Below are 17,093 nucleotides of genomic sequence, written 5' to 3'. Positions count from 1 at the left end.
TTATGCATTCCATATTGATTAATACTGTAGGTTGCTGTATTGCGTCTGTAGTTCTATATTAGTTGGTTGTGCTGTTCTTTGTACATCTCTCTTTGCAGGTGATGAAGTAGACTGATCAAGTTCTGTTAATTTCTCTTTTGTCTTCTCTTCCTTTCACATTTTCTTCCCCTTTGTAGTGTCCACATAACATAAGTTATCCCCTACCTATGTAAACCATAATTAAACTACACTATATTGCCAAAAGTATTTGCTCACCTGCCTTGACTCACATATGAGCTTAAGTGACATCCCGTTCCTAATCCATAGGGTTCAATATGACGTCGGTCCACCCTTTGCAGCTAGAACAGCTTCAACTCTTCTGGGAAGGCTGTCCACAAGGTTTAGGAGTGTGTTTATGGGAATTTTTGACCATTCTTCCAGAAGCGCATTTGTGAGGTCGCACACTGATGTTGGACGAGAAGGCCTGGCTCTCAGTCTCCGCTCTAATTCATCCCAAAGGTGTTCTATCGGGTTGAGGTCAGGACTCTGTGCAGGCCAGTCAAGTTCATCCACACCAGACTCTGTCATCCATGTCTTTATGGACCTTGCTTTGTGCACTGGTGCACAGTCATGTTGGAAGAGGAAGGGGCCAGCTCCAAACTGTTCCCACAAAGTTGGGAGCATGGAATTGTCCAAAATGTCTTGGTATGCTGAAGCATTCAGAGTTCCTTTCACTGGAACTAAGGGGCCAAGCCCAGCTCCTGAAAAACAACCCCACACCATAATCCCCCCTCCACCAAACTTTACACTTGGCACAATGCAGTCAGACAAGTACCGTTCTCCTGGCAACCGCCAAACCCAGACCCGTCCATCAGATTGCCAGATGGAGAAGCGCGATTCGTCACTCCAGAGAACGCGTCTCCACTGCTCTAGAGTCCAGTGGCGGCGTGCTTTACACCACCGCATCCGACGCTTTGCATTGCACTTGGTGATGTATGGCTTGGATGCAGCTGCTCGACCATGGAAACCCATTCCATGAAGCTCTCTGCGCACTGTTCTTGAGCTAATCTGAAGGCCACATGAAGTTTGGAGGTCTGTAGTGATTGACTCTGCAGAAAGTTGGCGACCTCTTCGCACTATGCGCGTCAGCATCCGCTGACCCCGCTCCGTCAGTTTACGTGGCCTACCTCTTCGTGGCTGAGTTGCTGTCGTTCCCAAACACTTCCATTTTCTTATAATACAGCTGACAGTTGACTGTGGAATATTTAGGAGCGAGGAAATTTCACGACTGGATTTGTTGCACAGGTGGCATCCTATCACAGTTCCACGCTGGAATTCACTGAGCTCCTGAGAGCGACCCATTCTTTCACAAATGTTTGTAAAAACAGTCTGCATGCCTAGGTGCTTGAATTTATACACCTGTGGCCATGGAAGTGATTGGAACACCTGATTCCAATAATTTGGATGGGTGAGCAAATACTTTTGGCAATATAGTGTATGTACATTTATAAATCAGCAAAGAACTATAACGAAAGCTATAATGCTCCACATGTGAGAGTAAAATCTGTTGGACTATTTCTTTCAAGTAAGTTTTTTATGATTTGGTTTTTTATTTGTTTTCTTCTTCTTCTTTTTTTAAGAATGAATTAAGTGTTGGATCTCAAGCACCTAAGCTTATGTCTTTGATTAATGATAGACCTGAATACCTTAAGGTTTTGCAGACACCAAGAAAAGAAAAGATCAAACAGACATAACAGAGAGTCAGGAAGCCCGTTACCATTGCAGCTCCTCTCCAAGTCGCTCAGACGCATCCTCTGGAAGAACTCTATACATGTCGTTTTCTTCAAGACGCCTCTTGTAGCCAATTCTGAATAGGGGGTTCAACCAGCTAAGGATTAAAGACATGACAACACCCACAGTAAGTTGAAAAGTATTTAAAAAATCTAACAATTGAAATAAACATTATTGCAACATTTTCAAACATAATGGTAATGGCAGGACATAAATATTTAAAAAAGGGTTTACTTGTGTGTGCGTGTGTGTGTGTGAGGATGATGATGATATATCTGCTTTTAGGGTGCCTTACTATGTACTTTTGTCTTTTTCTACCTACTTGCCAAATAGAGCAAGTTCCCCAAAAAGTCCTAAAACGTATGTGGCTGGCAGTTTGCTAAAAAATGCAGAACAACTGGGGAAAATACAAGCTAATTAAAATAAAATAGGCTTATATATATTAAATTTTAAAGCTGAATGGATCTTTGTGGGGAGGCCATTTTAGATAAATAGCTGTTCTTCCAAATGGAGATCAAGCAATATCTGCCACCCCATGCATAAGGCTGTTGTTGAACTGGAAAGCTCTTTCAGTGACAGACTGCTGCACCTTAAATGCACCAGGGAGCGTTATCACAGATCCTTCCTCCCAGCAGCTGTAAGACTTCCTAACATCTCTTTTACCCAACAACCTCAATAAGTTGTTACATTGATTTTTGCACAGTTTCTGTCTTTGTCAGTTAAATAACATGCTTCTGTAATTTTTTATTCATCTCCAGTGTTGCTGCTATTTTCAAATATCCATTCATGTAAAATATCCACGGCTCTTTATTGGTTATTTATTCTCCAGATACACAGTATTTAGGTAGTAAAAAAACACTGTACAACACAGTATTAAATTTTTTTTTCTTAACTCTGTCACTTATTCTGTTATTTTTATACACTTTTGTAAGGTCCAAATTGTGTGACCACTTTTGCTTTAACCTTTTGCTGCTGTTGTAACACCACAATTTCCCCACTGTGGAACAATAAAGGGATTTTCTACTCTATCATGGCTGCATTATAAATATCTTACACTCATATCTCTGATGTGATGCCCTATCTCTTAAATGTAAGGTTCTTGGTGATGTTTTTGTAGTGAAAAATATTTGGTGATGGTAATACTAAATTTTGAGTATTAGGTCAATTTAATTAATTCATTAATTAGATAATTTTGTGTATATGGTGTGAAATTCAGGTGCTGCACATGACGAACAGTAAAGACCCATTGATGGAGAACCAAGGCTTCAATTTAAGTAATATGTGAAGCATGCTATTGATAGTGTGCTAGCAACAAAATGATTAAAGTAGTTATAGTAATGGTGGACTTGGGGATGCTGAGTTGAGAAAGTTCAACATTTGCCACTTAAAATACTCCACTGACAAAAAACACCATAAAGGTGTGGGAACCTTAACCCCTTTGTATCTAGATACAGAGACTGTTTTTAATCCATCCATTTTTGATGCCCTTTGTAGGGTCCAGGCTGCAGGTATCTAACTACAAGTGTCTTCAGGGGAGAGGACGGGTAGGAGTTTTTGTTATAATATTCACATAATGAGCAGAATTAATGATTTTTTTTTCAGTATATTTAAGTCTAAACAAATGTTGATAGGTTGTGTAGATGTAGAGTTAAACCCAAATATTAACTTTATACTTCCTAAACTGATACCACATTCCCTGATTGTCCATCCATCCATCCATCCATCCATCCATCCATCCATCCATCCATCCATCCATCCGTCTTCTTTACACGCTCAGGAAATCAAAAACACAAATTTATTTTGTAATTATATTAAAAAACAAAACAAATAAAATAAACAAGATTATGCTTTTAGACAGCCTAGGAAAGCCCATGTAATGATGCTTCTGAATAGTTCAATCACACCCCTTGAGTTAAAATAAAGCATAGCTCTGGGTGTATTTGAAAGCCACCACTCAACCACAGTACAACATTGTGAGGCATATGGCAAAAAATTCAAAGAAAAAGCAAAGGTATCAGGGACAAATTTATAGACCTCCACATTTCAAGTCAGTTTTTTTGGTACAATTTCTAGATGCCATGTAAAAATGTTATATGCAAGAGATAAATGTGTGAATAAACAACAGAATCAAAACTCAAAGACCTTTTGAAGATGCTGGCAGAAGCTGGTAAGAGTGTCTCATATCCACATTAAAGAACTTCTATAGGCACATTTATCTCTGGATACAGGTCCTCTGAGTTCATTAAACTAAAATCGAGATTTTTTTTTTTTTTTTTTTTTACTGAGAGGGTGAAAAGAAAATCAATTGACAACATTCTCCAATCCTTGAAGTAAAGAGGTATTATCAAGTCTGTTTAGTTGCTCTGGTGTTTGTTTTTAACTGGTGTGAAAATATGGAAGCAACATTTAAAGACAGGTTGTTACAACTTGGATACAAATTGCTCTTCAGGGTGATTCTGAGCATTATACTCCAACTGTTGGAAAGTGGAAATAAAAGTAAAGTTTTAGAGATATTTTCCCTAATTTCCATTTCTTATATAAAATATTAATAGCACAACTTCAGTTAGGAAAGTATTGCTTAGGTTAATTTAGTAAATAAATCTATTTTTCAAGCATGTTTATTTGTTTATCATGCAATAGAGGATTGCATCGTTTTTTTTTATGCTATATTGATCAAACTTCTGCCATCATGGATCCAGGAATGGCTCTTTTCAATTTCCAAGCACACTGCAAGTCCTCAGGCTAAATAGGAGAGGACAGTTTTTTTTTCTTACCAGAAGAAAATCTTGGAGAGAAGATTAGCTGTTGCTGAAGGATTATCCTGCTTCTCCTTTTTCTCAGGTTCCATTGCCCTAACAGTAAAAGCTCCCCCCGGCAGGCTGATTCTGCAGACTATGTCCCTGAGAGGTGCAAACACTGCGACGACAACTGTTAGAAATTCTCCTACGTATGTGTCAGGATTTGTCCTAGTGACATTCGGGGCAGGATTACTCCTGGAGATTGGAAGCCGGTGCGCTGGCTCTGATGCGCAGAGGGACGCGCTGCGTGGCCCCGCCCACCGCGAGAGGATATGCTGATGCAGAGCTCCATCTTTCCCAGACTCTATGGGTTCTGCAACCTGAGGCTCTGGAACCCAGGGACGTGGCTAGACCTATTTTAGGGTGGCTGAAGTCATCCCTTCGTTGGTATTAGCCACCCCATAATTATTTTGCGATTTTTATTGTTATTTTTTTATTTATTGATTTTTTTTCCATATAACCCCAAACAATTGCAGTAAAGCACTGAAAACGAGCCACCAAGAAGGCAAGTTAATCTGAAGATAAGTTCCTGTTAGTTTATTTACAAACACAATTATTTATACAATTATTAATATCGTTAGGATATTCATTTCCTTCATTGGCTCCGCGTCCAGCGTCACGTCACGTGGTACACGGCCATCAACTGGACCATAGCAGCTGTGCAGTGCAGCAACAGCGCGCCCTTTGAATCTCCACACAGTCATCGAGCTTGATTAGGAAAGTTATGGTTGCGTGCAGATACATACGGTGAGTTTGCCATTTGATGTCAGCGGTTTACATTTTCTTCACTTTACCTGGAGTGAGGAAAGAGACAATATAGGCCTAATAGCTTGTCTGATTCAGTAGGAATTACGTTACCATGGTGAACAAAGTCAGTGGTGTGGGAAAACACGATGTTGTTGTAGCCTACTAGCATCATTATAATAGTTTTGTCACAGGAGCAGTGATGGGCAGTAGCGCCGCTACATGTAGCGAAGCTATTAGTTTAACTACATTTTCAAGTAGCTTGACCGTAGCGTCGCTGCTTTATTTATCAAGTAACTTTCCTGTAGCGACGTTATTGTTTTGATCAAGTAGCGACGTAGCGTCCACAAACGCTACAAAATCCAGGGCAAAACTAAGAAATGAAACCAGGTTTTCTATTTCTAAACAACAATCAGCCACAAAACTACTGTAAATAGCAGTTTCAGCTGACGCTTTATAAGTGGCGTAGTAGCACAGGCACACTCCGTAGGGTTAAACAAGCGCACCTTTTCCGAGGCTGTCGTTCTATTGGCTGGAAAGGTTGCTAGGCAACGATCCAACTGCAGTCTGAGAGAGCAAAACAAATCCGCAAGCAGAGCGTAACTGAGACCCGTGCAGAGCGGAGATGGAGGCAAGCGAGAGGAAAAAATATCTGTGATAATATAGAAAATATCTGTTTAAATCTGAGAGAAGAAACAAAGATTTTTGAGAGAAGAGAAAATATTTGAGAGAGAGCGCATGTTTTGAGTGTGAGCATTATAAGTTTTGAGTGCAAGAAGATGAAATTCTTTTCTCTAATTGAAGTTATGTGCTCTTGCATTATGGCAGGATAATTCTCCCATATCTATGTGCCACCAGTCTGATAGGGCGACACTGTGTGATATGGTAGTGCTTCCTTGGGTTGACTATAGTTCTAAGTTGTACGTTTCATATACTGTTGATTTTGTGTTTTCATTAATACATTGTACTTAAAAATACTTCCTTTATTTGCATTAAAACTTTGTCAGACTGATGTGAAAAAGTCTCAAGGATATCCTTCTTTGCAATGATGCTATTGCCTACTGTCCATTTATGCAACTTGTATTTTGTGGTTAAACTTTAGATTAAGCAGAAATCTATCAAAGATAATGCTGCATTTATTGTTAAGTTCCTCACATATATGTGTTTCTCTCTGTGCCAGGTGTAGAGAAAGACATGCCAAAGTCCAGGTCACACACACACCAAGCACACACACAGAAACAGGGTTATTGCAAAGCAGACAGGGGTTCCTGACAGGTTGTGGGTGCAGGGGAGATGGGGAAAGATGAATGGCCAGGTTAAGGGTTTATGAAGATGTTGGGAGTCTGTTGGTTAGACAACTGTCTTCTGTAGAAGGTTTCCATTATGATGAGTGGCGAACCACTTGCCTTCTTCCATTTATGCAGTAATGCATGGCACCTACCATTTACTCTTTGTAATTTAGCACATTTTAACTGGTGTAGTTTAGTTGGTGAAGTAGCATTAGTGAGGGAAGTGTTTCCCAGGTATGTTGCTCTTAAAATAATGAATTTATAGACAGCGCCTTAGAAAGTGCACTGAAAAAATATCTTACCTAGGGGCTAAGCCACCCATGTCTCTCAAACCTAGTGACGGCCCTGCTGGAACCGCATGTCATTCTTTGGGGCCTCAATGACTCTTAATAATGGCTAAAAATTGTATAAAACACTAACTAATGTAGCATAATACCAAATACCAGTCTTACAAGATTTAGTGGTTTTTAATAAAGAATATTTCAATTTAATTTTCACAACAGAATGACATTAAAAGAACAATAGCATAGAATAGAAGAATAGAATTCTACTTTATTGTCATTGCACTGTCACGGGCAACAAAATGTGGTTTGCATCTATCCAGAAGTGCTATCCAGGATATGAATATTATCACAGGTGTATGTACAAGCAAAAAGTAATAGTAAGGGACTGTAAAAAGTTGTACATAAATATGAATATGGAAGCTACATGTATAGATTATACAGAATATACAGGAATGTTAGGAAAAGGATTATATATGTATTAGTGGGTTTATAATACAAGATAAATATTGGCAGATAAGATTTACAGATTATATACAGATTGTATATGTGTGTGAGGGGAACAGTACATTGTACAAGAAATATATTTTATTATTATTATTATTATTATTGTATTTAATTTTTTTAACTGCACCCTATAGAAGAAAATCCATGCTTGATCTCAATGGCGTAATGACACAACAATAAGCAACATTATCTGGGTGGGCCCCATAAGAAGTACAACACTTTGAAAGAATGTGTTTATTTTGGGAAGTTTTTTTCTTCTTTTTTGTTTCCATTGCTGCTAACACATTATACATAACAGTTATGGTTTTAATCTACGGTCTGGATTAACCATAATTCTAAGCCGCAGTGTAAAAAATAAAATACTCAAATACATCGTTCTTTTAAGCTCTTTATTATGGTTTGAAACATATTAAATGAGTGTATTTTTTACCAACCGTCTAATGAACTATACACAGTTATTAACATAGTAATTAAAAGTACCACTGTCTGCTTTGCTACTGGTGTCATGTTTAAACAGCTCACCATCATGGGGAAATATGCCATATGTTGCGGTATAAATAAGGCTCGGTCAGGAAAGCTGTACCAATATCAGGTGGGTTTATGAGGAGTTTTAGCACCATTCCATCTGCTAAGAGACAAACTAGTCCACCATTGCGTAGGGGGCCTACAAGTTATCAGTCAACCCTTTTTTCCTTATTTTAAAAGCTAAGAAACACATATAAACTGATTGTTGTTTAAGGCAACAACAGATTTCCTATGGCAGATTTTTTACAAAAATAATAGGTTGTGTTTTATTAAAAAAGTCCTGTAATATTTTGTGACTCTAAACAATTGGTTCTGAGCTGATGAATATGTACCCATTAGGGCTTTCTGATTAGGGCTGTTAGGAAAACTATTGGCTGTGAACTCAACCCCCATATTTATTTATTTATGTGGAATTGGAAAGTCACTTTTTTGATATTAAATCAGATTTGCAAACACAAAATGTTATATGAGGCAGAAGCTAACACTCAACACTAATCCCAACCCACTGTCCCCATGGTGAAAGATAGTAGTTAAGAATTAATTATATCGGAAAATCCCGCAAATGAATGTCACAGTTACAATATCATTTGGGATATATGCCTGTTTTTTCCATGTGCTTCCATCCTATCACTTGACCTTTAGCATATTGTGTCTGGTATGAGCATCTTTTGTCCAAACGGATGAGCATAAGATTAGTTGGTAAAATGAAAGTTTTTCATGTGTTATAACTAGCCAAACTTTAATTCACTCCAAAGTATCCTTTTGATATGGATATAGCACACACCGATATTGTGATTTTATTATAGCTACAATATATAGAGCAACCTTAAAGCTACAGTGTGTAACTTTTAGCGACATCTAGCGGTCAGACTGCAGACTGCAGCAACATGAACATCTCCCCCCCACCGCTTCTCCCCCCCAACAGTATGGCGAGCGTTACGGGACAAAATGTCTTCCACGACGTCCGCGTCACCTACCTTCTCAAGTGATGAGGTTTGTTTACATAGATAATTTTACAGATAGTATTTCATTAGTCTGTGTAGGGTATAGATTTCATGTAAACTTAAGATAATAAATATACCCGTTATTTTTTCTACATCGTTGTGACGTTTTGGCGATCTCGCAATCGGTAGTTTGTTGGCTCTGCGCTGCCGTAGCGCAAAGATGTCTGCCTCGATGGCTGCGAGACCCGCTCTTATGTAATTATAAATAATGAATTCTAAGGCAACGCAAATATTAAGGTTAAGAGGCTGAGCTCGTAGATGATGATAAATAACATAGTTATGTATAATATATTACATTTCTGACTGTATATCCCTGTAATTATTACACACTGTAGCTTTAATCATAGTTTTATTACTACGCTGTTTCAAGAAGACATTGACCCTAAAACTCCAACCACATGTAAAATTGAATGGTTTAAATCAAAGCGTATTTATGTATTACAATAACCTAGCCCAAGTTCATTTCTAAAATAATTTTGAAAACTGTTGGAAGATTTTAAAATTCATGTTAACTTATATTCTCATTGTAATTTAAGAGTTATTGTTCAAATTACAGAAAAACAAACACAAAGCAACTAGATGGCCATCCATCCTCTCCGGCTTACTCCGTGGGACCGGTGCATATTTCCAGCAGTTCATGGGCGAGGGGCGGGGTACCTGTACATCCCGGACAGGTCGCCAGTCTGTCGCAGGGAAACACAGATATACAACCATGCTAACACACTCACACCTAAGGCCAATTAACCTAACAGCCATGTTTTTGGACTGTGGGAGAAAGCTGGAGTACCCAGAGAGAACTCAGACATGCATGGGGAGAACATGCAAACTACATGCAGAAAGACCCCGGGCTGGGAATCAAACCAAAAACCTTATTGCTGCAAGGGAACAGTGTTTCAAACTGTGCCACTGTGTAGCCAATTAAAGCATGTTTGGAAACTAAACGTATCTCTTAAGTAATAAAAAGTCATTGTCCATTTATTAATGAACACTTGTTAAACTGTGACATCCATTCATTATAGTAAAATTAAATTTATGCACCAACGCTTTGAATATTTTCACTTCTCCATATTAGCTGCTGAGGTGAGGATAAAAAAGAAGATTTTTTCAGATATAATGAGAAGTTTGAGCCAATTTGACAAAACGTTTACCTTTTAGACCCTTCTCTTCTGTGAGAAAATAACATGAAGTGAAACATACATGTTCACACATGGTAATGATTAGTGTCTCAGTTGCAAAATAAAGCATTTGTGCTAAAATAGATGATCCAGTAACTGGACTTTGTCACCTGTTTGTCCACTGTTTTTTTAAGATTAATGGTTACTTTTTTTATTATTTAACGTGTAGATGGTACTTGACATCATCTGGGAAAAGAACATGAAGACACAAATGAAGGATTCTCTCTTTCTCCCTTAGAAAATGTAATGACTAACTGCCAGCTCATCCTTCCTTTACTCTTTCACTTTGAGACACGTGTGTCTGTCCCTCACCAGGTGAGCGGTCAAGATGTCTTGTCTGTTAATCATCTCTGTGAAACACATGTCCGAAGTGTAATTTTGCCCGCCTGAGGACTTTTTATTTCTTCTCATATCTTGATATTTATCAGGACAAAACATAATTAAAGCTATCAAATGACAGGCTGGCAGATTCTGGCTTTCCTCAGCGGCTTAGCTGGGCTCTTCGCCACCATCGGCGCCACGGTGTCCAATGAATGGAGGGCCACAAGTCGGGCATCCTCTGTCATCACAGCCACCTGGGTGCTCCAGGGTTTGTGGAACAACTGTGCTGGGAATGCTATTGGAGCTCTACACTGCAGACCTCATCATACCATCTTCAAGCTTGAAGGTAAGATCACAGGCTTATTTGTTGCCTTTAATTATTAGTTGTTATATATATTAAAAGTGTTATTGTTAATCAAAATCTGTTGGAAAAACTATAGATTTTAAACAGTACTTAAATTGTAATTGTACAGAGCAATGGTTATAATAGAAGGTCATCTTTCGCATCATAATATAAAGTAGTTAGATTAATATGAGACACTTTTTGTCCAAGAACAAGCTCCATGTTCTCTGATGTCTTTATTTTTTGTAGCCTTTCTATCTGGTTGAGTTTCATATTGTGTTTATTAGCCATTAAAATTCTTCAGAAATAAAATGCATGGTAAAAATGTGGCCAAACTGTGGTGTATTTTAATTTCTAACTAGAAAAAAAATACGTTTTTATCAGAAGAAATCCAAAGGAAAATAAAAGGACTGGTTCTCTTGATGAAAGCTAATGCTATATTGTGTTCTTTTTGCCTTCTTCTTGACATATCAATCTTTGAGGGCTTTTATGTGAGACTTGGAAAATACGTAACAAATATCTTGGTTAATGATGAACAAGTAAAAGATAAAGTGAAGGTATTTAAATGGTGACTTTAATTCAAGCAGTTGTAAGATGCTACAAAGGAGCTGTAACATTTAGGTGTAAGAGTACTGTAAACAAAATAAATACTAGACTGAAAATGTTTTTTGTTGTTTGTTTTTTTTATTGGTAACATGAATAATTCTTGCTCTCTGTAAAAGTACTGTTTGATGCATAAAATCACAAATAACATAAAGCCACACTTCAAACAACCTTCTTCATCTCAGTGCTGATCTTGTGTCATTTCTGGCTTTTATTTTCTTGAGTTTCTCACCCCTACAGGGTTGTGAAAGTGCTTATCAAGTACAAGTATCTTACAGCAGCTGGACCTATTCAGATTTGTCACCTTTAAACCAAACATATCAACGTATTATTTGGATTAACAAAAGGATTACACGGGCAAAACATATGTTTTTAATATTTGTCATGGATAATAATGTGAACAGTGTGATTTGCATACGTATTCAGAACCATTTACTTTTCCACCAAAAAGTGCAGTTCTGATCAGAGCACATTCTTAGAGTATTATTATTATTATTATTATTATTAAATAATTTTTTACAGGAATCAGAGTTATTAAAAGCCGTATCTAGTTTTTATTCAACTTCACAATTATGTGCTATTTTTACATAAAATTCATGAAAACAAATATAAACATATATATAGAGAGAACGTGTTTAGCATTTCCAGGATAATCTACTCAGGTGAAACTTCAGAAAGTGTCATATTTTCTCTCTCTTTGGAAAGGATAATCAGATCACTGCTTTATCAGTGTGTCTATTCATTTGATTGATTGTTCATTTGATTCACATGATTGCAAATAACTGCTAAGCTAAATCTACCAAAACATAGTACAAGTGGATCACAAACAAATTAACCCTAAGTACACTAATAAATGTCTTTATAATGACAAAACACTCTGAAGGCTAATTTCCCTTATAAATAAAACATGAAAAAGGCCCTTCATTTACCGGTAAGTATAGTTTGACTGCTATACCAGTTAAAAGAAATTTTACTTGATAGGAACAAAATTTGTAAAGTATTCTGACCAAGTCAGGTGATATGCAGAACTTATTATTACAGGTGTTATTATCTAGCCACTAGATGGAGCTCTTTTTCACATTAATTAATGGAAGGATGAAACTACTGTTTAGTATTTAGAACCTGCTAGTCTATGTTTGGAACAGTGCTGATAATACGTGCTTAGTAATTGGTTTGTAATTAAACTGAAAGGCATAATGTTAATAATTCATCTAATGTGTGCTGTTTTTGGTCTAAGGAAACCAAAACCCTTAGGTTGAGCATTAATCATGGTTCCTTGTGCAAGGTGAGAGAGGAAAGGTGACATTTATGCTCTCTGTATGAAAAGCTAAAGATGACTGATCAATGAAAAGTTTGAAATAATGCAAGAAGGGGTTTCATGACTCTCCATGTGCACAATTCTATTTTTGATGAAAATATGGTTTTGCTCTAAAACCTTCCCATAAACATCCTGTAACTGAACACATTCTGGAAATATGCTGAGCTTGAATAAGTAACTGCCTTCATTACTGCTTCACAAACCCTCTACTTTCTGCAGTTCTAGTCCCAATCAGTGCAGCCCTGAGTCACAGTGACGGTGTGAGAAGGCTGACTATTGGCCACAAATTGATGTTTACGTCCAAACCCCTCCCTTAAGAATATAACTGTCTGCAACACATTAACTATCAAGCCTTCACTGTCACTGAACAAACTCAGACAGAGGAAAGATATCTTTTCGGAAACGTTTTCCCAGCCAGAAAACTATTAATTAATTTCTGCCCTTGTGAACTGATTTAACATCCCTGGCGGTTTAAAGGAGTCAACGCTGCAGCATGAGCGTCATGTTACAGGAGATCATGGCCTTCGTTCTAACAACCACGGGCTGGGTACTGGAGTCTTCCATCTTGTATGCGGACCACTGGAAGGTCTCCTCCAATGATGGATCTGTCATTACCACGTCAACCTTCTGGGCCAATCTGTGGAAGCAGTGCGTGACTGATTCAACAGGGATCTCCAACTGCAGAGACTTTCAATCAATGCTAGCTCTGGATGGTCTGCTCTTCTTTTTTTTTATTATCTCTTATTCGTTGTAACTGTTCCTATACCTCATGTGTGACTGTTTTAAACTGACTTTGATCAAGTTTAAATGTTGACTCATCCTTCATTCCTTAGAAATTGTTTAACATCAGCTCATTTTCTCTTTCTAAATTGTTTGAAAGTTCAAGTTCAAGCTCTTGCTATCATAGACTATAAAATATCACAACACCCAAGGCAAGTTTCCAATGAAACATTCATTTACCCCCAGATTTGTCAATGTTTAGCCTTTGTTCCTGGAGCTTGAAAGCCATAATTTAGATTTACAGGATGCCTCAGGCAGTTTTGGCCATGGATGACTACTTTAAGGAGTTGACTTTAGAGGTAAGTTTTGCCTCTAAAGCTGATCCGAGTGACAAATTTCATCCCAACAAAGTCACCACAATGCCACAACGTTCCTGGAAGCAGTTATGGTCACCTTTGACAAATCGTTTTTCTTGCCCTATTTGTAAATAGTTTAAAGGGTCAGTAACTTATTGACCTTGCTTTTTTTTAACATGAAAGGGAAAACCATTAAATGGAGACTGAACAGTCTTTGGATTTCTTTTGTTTTACAGGTTACATCCAAGCTTGTAGGGGATTGATGATTGCAGCCATCTGCTTGGGCATGTTTGGGTCTGTGCTAGCCCTGGTTGGGATGAAATGCACCAAAGTTGGCGGCAGTGACAGGAATAAAGCCAGGATTGCCTGCGCTGCTGGTGTAGATTTTATTCTCAGCGGTAAGTTAAGGATGATCAAGTTGAACAGCAAAATTTTCCTCGAAGCTGTTTAATCAATCACTTTTTGTCTCTTTTCTTCTCAGGAGTCTGCTCTCTTTCTTCATGTTCTCTCTATGCACATCGGATAACAACAGAGTTTTTTGATCCAATGTTTATGTCTCAGAAGTGAGTTTTATGATGGAGGCTTTAACAGAGACAGTTGAGAGAGAATAATTTGAAATAATTTTGTACATTTGCAGGTATGAGCTTGGAACTGCCCTCTTTGTGGGCTGGGCAGGTGCTGTCCTCTGTATTCTAGGAGGTAGCGTCTTCTGCTTCTCTGTCGCAGATTCCTGTTCAAAAAGGTAAGTATAAGAAACTATTTTTTCTGCATGCATTATGCATCAGTGTGAATTTTAAAGCAACATCTATCTGTGTGAATTATATTTGTGAGCCCTAAAGGGGTTTGATTTGTAAAGATGAAGTTGTGCTGTTTCCATTTGCTGTCACAGTCAGGCAAACTATATCTTCAGAGGTGCTGCCTCACATTCCCATATCACCGCCTACACAAGAGGGCAGAAAAAGTCTGTAAACGAAAGACCAGCTACAGATAACAGCACCTCCTCCAGGATGCAGCACTTTGATAAAAATGTGTACGTCTAAAGGAAGGAATCCAAATCTCTTTTATGTAAAGCCATTGGTGGAGTTAAAGAGTTTTACCCTCTGCATGTAAGATCCAGCAACAGTACCGGTTGGCTTCAGTTTAACTACAGCAGAGGTTATTGATACTGTTTCATTTTGTTAGTTTTTTTGCTTTAATGTATACTACTTTAAAGTTTTCTTACATGGTTTACTCAGTGTTCTCGTTTTAGACACTTTTATATGTTCTGGAGATAAAGACAAGAAAACCGTGGTCCAAAAAATGAGCCAGTCTGATAAAATGCTGTCATCATTCTCTAATGACATATTGTATAAAACTGTTTTGAATTTGTGTTACATTTATTTGTATGTTGCTCCCATTGCTAGTATCTACAACTGTATCTCATATGTTCTTTTATTAATCTGCATTGCCCATCCTATAATTGTAATGTGAGAAAGCTGTTGACGCATGAAAGCCATTTTTGTAATGTTGTGATATCAAAAAGTTAAATAGAAAACTCTGTAAAAGGTGGAGGCCGGTCATCATATGTATCAAAATGGATAAAATACAATGAGATCTGACTTTCTTCTGAGTATTTCTTTGCTAAATGTGTTCAAAGTGCTGCAGGGAAAAGAGGATCATATATGCACATGGATATGATCCTTTTTTCCATAAGCTCAATATTATAGTAAGTAAAACATGGACTTGTGTGGTTGTGCAATTGATTGTACTGTTGTCTTGAAGCAAGAGGGTCTTGGTTTTAAAAAGGTCAGGGTTTTTTCTGCATGCTGTTAATATACTACCCTTATATAGAGCATTCTTTTCAGGTATTTTGAGATCCCTGTGCTTTTGTAAAACATTCATGCTGGGTTACCTGGATCCTTTAAATTGTGGCTAAGTGTAAAAATATGCATGGTAGTCCAACCTGTGAGTGCATCATGCCACTCAATTAATGACTGGAGTCTTGCATGGGTTAATAGGTGATAATGTGTTCCAAAGCTACAGAAAGTGTTTTACAGTGACTCCAACACAGAAAGAACAGCACCAGTGTCACCATGTGGTGATTGACTCATCAATCTTTCCTCTAGTTATAGAACATAACACCTATATAACGCATTTAATTAATACTCAGATGCCTAAATTGCAAACACCCAAAAGTCAAAGAGAACTCCTCCACCCCTCAACAATTTACTTAGAAAGCTAGTGGTCCCCAACCTAAAATCCCTGATTCATCAGGAACGCTGAAAAGTGAAAGATCAAAGAATCAACATGCTTTTTGACAGTTTGTACATTATTAAATCCATAGCACATTTGTATTTTAAGACGTGATATCTTAAATACTTAAAATGGAGAGAAAACCCATTGCAGATATGTATTGCTATAGTAATAGTCTGCAAATCCCTCCATGTCAAGTTGGGTGGAGGTTCGACAGGACCCAAATAAAGAGACCGAAGCAGAAGGTGGTTACTTGCAGATATGATAACAAAAAGGGTAACAGAAGCAAAAATCCAAAAATACTGAAAACAAGGAATACTCTAAACAAGGGGGCAAAGAAATGACAACAAACCAGAAACAGTGACTGAGCAGGAGGTGCATATATGGGAGAAAGAAACAAAGACCAGGCTAATCAGCAGATTGGGAGCAGGTGTGAACAAAGGAGTCTAGAAAGGAGCTAGGGAAAAGGTGACTGACACAAAAGAGCACAAAGGGCAAACAAGAAATATCCATCCATCCATTTTCTTACACGCTTGTCTCGAGTGGGGTCACGAGGGGTGCTGGTGCCTATCTCCAGCAGTCAATGGGCGAGAGGCGGGGTACACCCTGGACAGGTCGCCAGTCCATTGCAGCAAGAAATACCCTAAGAACTCAAATACAATAAAAAATAACTAGAAAATCATAAAATGGAAATAAAACCAATGAAAACTCAAAAATAAAACATAAACAGAACCATGGCACTCTAATGCTGCCAAAGTAACTGAATAGCCTAAAATGTGTTTTTAACAGACAAATGATCTCAAAGAAACTGCAACTGGTAGCACTGTCAAAGAGAACATAAACACAGATAAAACTGAATCTTTTGCTGCTTGTCATGAGTATGTACAAGGAGTTTTGTCAGACTGGGCAGGTCTCACTTCTGTTACATCTTTTAATCACAGCAGGCTTAAAGAAGTGGGAATTTATTTTTAAAAAATGGAAAAAATTGATCAAAAATTGTTTAAGTCTGGCAGAAAAGTAAAAATGTACATGTTTCAATGCTTCATACACATCTCAGTGTGAAATAGAAATGGTCTGTCATGATCTTGACAACACATCTGCTTTGCT

General features: G+C 37.8%; 2 protein-coding genes across 4 annotated transcripts in view; one reads left to right on the top strand and one right to left on the bottom strand.

Moving 5' to 3' along the window:
- Nucleotides 1-4,760, bottom strand: part of LOC119793887 (multidrug resistance-associated protein 4-like) — a 107,818-nt gene extending 103,058 nt beyond the window's left edge. For both annotated transcript variants that reach the window (XM_038301173.1, XM_038301174.1), the window contains exons 1-2: nucleotides 4,545-4,760; nucleotides 1,757-1,867 (exon numbers count right to left, since the gene is read on the bottom strand). In XM_038301173.1, the coding sequence (XP_038157101.1) occupies nucleotides 1,757-1,867; nucleotides 4,545-4,618 (185 nt within the window). In that variant the 5' untranslated portion in view covers nucleotides 4,619-4,760. The remainder of the gene's footprint in view (nucleotides 1-1,756; nucleotides 1,868-4,544) is intronic.
- Nucleotides 4,761-10,420: 5,660 nt separating this feature from the next.
- LOC119793891 (claudin-10-like) lies at nucleotides 10,421-15,352 on the top strand. 2 transcript variants are annotated; one of them, XM_038301179.1, is made up of 5 exons: nucleotides 10,421-10,760; nucleotides 13,991-14,152; nucleotides 14,236-14,317; nucleotides 14,392-14,496; nucleotides 14,638-15,352. In XM_038301179.1, exons 1-5 carry the CDS (start codon nucleotides 10,547-10,549, stop codon nucleotides 14,792-14,794), a joined length of 720 nt encoding a protein of 239 aa, XP_038157107.1. In that variant the 5' UTR covers nucleotides 10,421-10,546; the 3' UTR covers nucleotides 14,795-15,352. The 2 variants fall into 2 exon arrangements, with proteins under 2 accessions (XP_038157107.1, XP_038157106.1); XM_038301178.1 differs by lacking the exon at nucleotides 10,421-10,760 and adding an exon at nucleotides 13,037-13,391.
- Nucleotides 15,353-17,093: the final 1,741 nt, after the last annotated feature.

This window comes from Cyprinodon tularosa, unplaced genomic scaffold (genome assembly GCF_016077235.1).
Source record: "Cyprinodon tularosa strain WSP-4 unplaced genomic scaffold, ASM1607723v1 ctg463, whole genome shotgun sequence".
In the NCBI taxonomy this organism is placed as follows: Eukaryota; Metazoa; Chordata; class Actinopteri; order Cyprinodontiformes; family Cyprinodontidae; genus Cyprinodon; species Cyprinodon tularosa.
Note: the sequence above shows the minus strand (reverse complement) of the source record. Positions and strands in the feature narration are given on the sequence as shown.